This window comes from Euprymna scolopes, chromosome 2, assembly GCF_053919585.1.
Source record: "Euprymna scolopes isolate OS-2025 chromosome 2, ASM5391958v1, whole genome shotgun sequence".
In the NCBI taxonomy this organism is placed as follows: Eukaryota; Metazoa; Mollusca; class Cephalopoda; order Sepiida; family Sepiolidae; genus Euprymna; species Euprymna scolopes.
Window position 1 is genome coordinate 117,647,457 of NC_136483.1, and position 5,834 is coordinate 117,653,290.

Here is a 5,834-nt window from a genome sequence, read left to right on the forward strand (position 1 = left end):
TCTATTTTGGCTTCTCGCGTGTTGATTGGGCTTTTTCATATACAAAGCTAAACTAATTCAAATGGAGGTGGTCTTGGCATTGTGCCGGGAAACGTCCAGAAGCAATCAGCTTTGATCAATGTTGTATATCAGACGATTGCTATTCAATCTGGACAATTGGGAGCTGCTTTCCCCCTCCACAACATCTGTTGGGGAAAAAACAGTCAAATTTGGGTAAACAAACCCAAACACTGCTTCGCAGCAGCAAAAGTTAACTGCGTGACTTCTATTTGATCTCCTTAATTAGGTCAAATGGAAGCAGCAGAGTTAACTTATATTGCGGCCACCTGTTTTTAATACTTAAATAAATAAATTCAAATATGTTTCTGTTATATGTTGCGGTGGGCCCATGGTTAACGTCGCACGGTTATTTTTTTCACACTTTAATTTCCAACTTTGCATCAAGGGTTCGGGTCGATCCTCATACTCACCTACCAAAACTTTTTTTTTTTAGCCCCCACCCACCCCCGGAGCATGGATGTATCCAAAACCACACACATCGTCAGATCACCGAAGTTAAGCAACGTCGAGCCAGGTTAGTACCAGATGGGTGACCATTTGGGAATTCTAGGCGCTGTATGAGCTCTCCACTTATCTCGGCATTTGTTTCCATTCGTCTTGTACATACACTTCACTTGCTACTGGTATTTAATAATGTCCACTAAGGAGAGGTGTGGTTAAAAATTTTATGCGCAGGCTCCCCTTCGTGGGTATCCATAGTCTGTCAAAGACTGAAGGAGCTCCCAACTACAAATCAGTTAAATATGGTTTAAGTAGCAACTTGTGCTTAATTAATCGTATACAATAAATCTTTTGCAGTTGCAATTGTATTTCCGCATTAAATAACACAAAACAGATTGAGAAGTTGTAAAACTCGTAAAAAAACAAAAGTAACACTCTCCTGTAAAAGAATCATAAAAAACAATTTTCTTTCTTAACAAATAAATCCAAAGTCAATAAAAAAAAATCAATAAAATAAAAAATGCTGAAGGTTTAATTTGTTCAAATAAAAGACAAAACTCAAAAGTAAAATAAAATAAAAAATTTATTCTTCATAACAAAATATATGAACAATTTTAACAAATAAATTATGTGATAAAAGTACAGCGAATGAAATGAATGTTTGATTTTGTAAAAAAAAAAAAAAATTAAAGTTTGAATTTCGAGGCAAATTTTTGTTATCAGTAAAATCATGAATAATAAATTAATGTACATATTTACAGTTTTTAAAAGTCATTGTCTTATATATATATATGTCTGTGTGTTTGTTTGCATTGGTTTCTGTGTATTTTTGACAGATAATGTATGCGTATATGAATACGCTTTTAAGAACGTTCAGGTATATTGGTCTCTTGTTAATTCGTTTTTTTTTTTAATTTTAAATTTTTTGTCGCTGGTGTTAATTTTTTTACATTTTTTTCTTCTCTTTTTTGCTCTTTATGAATGTTTTCATCATTATGTATGAAATTGATTTGTTTTGTCTTTCGTGTGTGTGTGTGTGTATTAATGCACTTCTTCTACTGTAGGCCCTTGTTGGGATGCGTTATTATTTGATGATGAAGCTGTGTGCAATTTTGACATGATGGGTGAGCACACCTTTTGTATTTCTTGTAACTTGTGTTTAAACTCGTCCTTGTCAGCTAGGCTATTATTGTCTATCCACTGTAAACATTGGTCACATGTGGTTGCAAGCAGCTTGCTGTCGTCTGCTGATAACTTTCCGTTGTCCTCTGCCAGGGTCTGTTTAACTGCAAACACGTAATTTTCAAGTTGATTTCGGCTGTCGACACGTTCACGCTGTTCCTCGTCAGCCTGTTTGTATTTTTCTGCGTCGGAAAGCATCTGGTCGATTTCATCTTTGCTCAATCGTCCTTTGTCGTTGGTGATGGTGATCTTATTTGATTTACCCGTGCTTTTATCGACAGCTGAAACACTGAGGATTCCATTAGCGTCGACATCGAAACTTACTTCGATTTGGGGTACGCCCCTTGGTGCAGGCGGAATACCAGAAAGTTCGAAGTGTCCCAGACAGTGGTTGTCTTTTGTCATGGCCCTCTCTCCCTCGAATACCTGGATGCTAACACCGGGTTGATTATCGGAGTAGGTAGTGAACACTTTGGACGCCTTGCTAGGAATTCTAGTGTTGCGATTGATGATGTTAGTCATCACGCCGCCGGCCGTCTCAATTCCAAGAGATAACGGTGCCACATCGACTAACAACACGTCACGAATGTTGTCCGACGTGTTATCACCACTTAGCACGGCTGCCTGGACAGCAGCACCATACGCAACAGCCTCATCAGGGTTGATAGATTTGTTGATGATCTTTCCATTCATAAAGTCCTGTAGCATTTTCTGGATTTTGGGGATGCGTGTTGATCCACCGACCAGGACGATATCGTCGATGCTGGCCTTGTCAAGTTTAGCATCTCGCAGCGCCTTCTCCACCGGTTCTAACGTTGATCGAAACAGGTCAGAGCAAAGTTCTTCAAAGCGAGCCCTTGTGATTTTCGTGTAGAAGTCGATTCCTTGATAAAGAGAATCAATTTCAATACTCGCCTCGCTGCTACTTGACAGTGTACGTTTTGCTCGTTCACACGCCGTACGCAAACGACGTAGAGCACGTGGACTGCTCTTCAAGTCTTTCCGGTGTTTACGTTGAAATTCTTGAATAAAGTGACCAACGAGTCGGTTGTCAAAGTCTTCTCCTCCTAAGTGTGTGTCGCCAGCCGTTGATCTTACCTCGAACAGAGAGCCGTCGTCTATAGTTAAGATGGACACATCAAATGTACCACCGCCCAAATCGAAGATGAGTACATTTTTCTCGCCTTTAAGGTTCTTGTCGAGCCCATAAGCCAGTGCGGCAGCCGTTGGTTCGTTAACAATTCTTAACACGTTCAAACCAGCTATAATAGCAGCATCTTTAGTTGCTTGTCTCTGCGAATCGTTGAAGTATGCTGGAACTGTAACCACTGCGTCTGTCACCTTGCAACCGAGGTAGGCCTCTGCCGTCTCCTTCATCTTACTCAATACCATCGAACTGATCTCTTCTGGGGTGAACGATTTCCTCTCACCACGGAAGTCGACCTGAAACTTGGGTTTCTTTCCATCACTGTTCACCACCTGGAATGGCCAGTGTTTCATGTCACTTTCGACGGATGGCTCATCGAACTTTCTGCCAATCAAACGTTTTGCATCGAACAACGTGTTTTCTGGGTTGAGGGCAGCTTGATTTTTAGCTGCATCTCCAACCAATCTCTCTGTGTCCGTAAATGCCACATAACTGGGTGTGGTTCTGTTGCCCTGGTCATTGGCGATGATCTCCACCTTGCCGTGTTGGAACACACCTACACACGAGTAGGTTGTGCCCAAATCAATACCAATTGCAGGTGATTTAACCATTGTTATTATTAGTTTAAAATTGTCAATATTCTTCCGTGTTAATCCTTCAGACGTTTTTTTTTTTGTTGTTTTTGTTGTTGTTGTTTTTGTTTTTTTTCGCACTTGTTTGGTTTATGACAAATCTTTTCAATCTTTTTAAAGAAATTGACGTAAAATCACGGATGAAATTTATAAATAGTTTAAAACTCACTTTTGAAAATATTCTGATTCAGCAAGATTGTGTTATTAAATCCAAAAAAGTTCCGAGACACAGCCGGTTGTCGTAGCGTAAAAGTGTATTCTTGTTGTGTTTTCTTTCGTTCAGTGAAATGAATGAAAAACCATGGCGAGCGAACGGCATTATATAGTGAGTGAATACTCCCTTCCTCTCATTGAATGTGTTATGGGCTGCCGCCTCTTCCTCGAAGCGCCGCGTTACTTCTCGTATGTTATGGTAGGATTGAGAATGTTCTAGTCATTAGCCAGTCGTTTCGCGTTATTTCCAGTAGATTCTCGCAAAAAGAAAAAAAAATGAGTTTAAAAATTAGTTCTTGTTCTTGTTTTTCACGTTACAATTTGCTTAAGAGATCATTTTCTAAATTAAAAAAGCAAACATTTTTGTTGCGCTTAAATTTTAGCCCGTTTTACATTCAGTTAACGTAACAATATTTAATTAAATTTAAAAGTTTAATTTCTGCGATAATTATTATTATTAAGAGGAAATATTGGTAACTGTGACCTGGTAGACCAACACAAAACCTACCTATAAAAACTACTTTTTATGAGTTATCGGGTGTGCTGAAAACGAATATCGCATTTTGAATTAGGGCTGGCAATTAGTTTTTTCACGATACTGAAAACATACCTTTTCGCATATTTTCTGTAGTAATGTAGGCGATATTTGTTCAAAACAAAAATGACGTAATGAATTTTCTGAAAGTAGGAAAACTCGTCCCGGGAAACTCGTCTCCGTAAAACTCGTACCCGGAAAACTCAACCCCGGAAAATTCGTCCCCTTTCGCTGGGTAGGAAAACTGGTCCCTTATTGAATAAATATCGATTGAAAACACATTTTATGATCGTTCTTGAAGGAGATATTGTTTTTTTAAAATAGACTATAGCCCCACCCCCATAATATTTAAAAAAAATATTTTTACTTGTATAATTTTTTTTTTAATAAAATCGATTTTCTAAGTATCCGTTTTCTACCTAACTGGCTAAGTTCTTAGTGGTTTCACTTATTTTAAAGCGTTTATTATGTTCATAAACGAGACCGCATATTTTTTTTATATTAATATAAAAGAATTTACTTATTTACTGTTTATAAAAGGGTAAAATCGATTTTTCTACCTCGCCGACTATGTTGTTTGTTGTTTAATTTATTTGGAATCGTTTATTTGGTAAAGAAAAAAAAAACACAGAAAACAAACAAAAACATGTCGAGTGTTACGTGAGAACGAGAAATAATGTCCGACATAAGGGTATATCACATCTTAAGGGTCTTGATAATCGCTAAAAAATAGAAAATTAAAGAAATTACTGAGGGAGATTTGGTTTTAAAAAGAAAATAATAAATTTTGATATTTTTTAAAATATAATTTAGAGAGAGGGGGGGTTAAAAACTATATCTCCCTTCGAAAAACAACCAACAAAAAATGAAATTAAAAAGATTCTTGATAAACGATAGCGGAGTTTTCAATAAAATTGATTAATAAATTTATTTAGTGATTACTTTTTCTCTTAATGATTGATTTAAGAATTTTGATGTAAAAATTTAAAAAATTAAAAATGAGTTAATGAGAGATTGCACATGACATCTCTCGCGCCAAAAAAATATTTCGCTTTTAATTTATTAGTTAATTACAAGTTTTTTGTTTTTATTTTAACGATGTTTTTTTTTTTGAGTAATAAAATCAATAATAAAAAACAAAAAAAAAATTTTTAAACAGGGAGCGATTCGATTCTTCGATATTTTTTTGTTTTGGCTTTTAATTCTGATAGCTTTTTTTGTTATGTTTTTATTTTCTCTCATACCAAATGCACTCATGCGTTATTTAAAATTATAATTTTATCAATTTTTATTGTTGTCCTGTCAAATTTTGCAAAATTCGAGCCTGCGTTCCTACTACCAATTTTTTTTATTGCTTTTTTTTTTTGTTCCAAAGACACATCAAAACACCCGGGCAACATCGGGCTGAAATGCTAATATATCTATAAAAGTGAAATTGTTTGTGTGTATGCCTGTCTGTGTACATTTCCCTACACAATAACTCTGTCAATTTTAAGTCTACAGACTCAAAATTTGATATACAAGGTATGGAGATTTGGGAAAATCTATGTGTATTGGTTTTCGGCCAGAAATTTGGCTTTTAAGGGGTCAAAGTTCAACGATTTGACCTTTGAGAACTCTACCA

At 36.3% G+C, this 5,834-nt stretch overlaps 1 protein-coding gene across 1 annotated transcript; it reads right to left on the reverse strand.

Annotated features, from left to right (window-relative positions):
• Positions 1-853: 853 nt before the first annotated feature.
• Positions 854-3,811, reverse strand: LOC145294839 (heat shock 70 kDa protein-like). The gene has a single exon (XM_080141416.1). It carries the CDS (start codon positions 3,439-3,441, stop codon positions 1,543-1,545), a length of 1,899 nt encoding a protein of 632 aa, XP_079997542.1. The 5' UTR covers positions 3,442-3,811; the 3' UTR covers positions 854-1,542.
• Between the last annotated feature and the right edge of the window lie 2,023 nt (positions 3,812-5,834).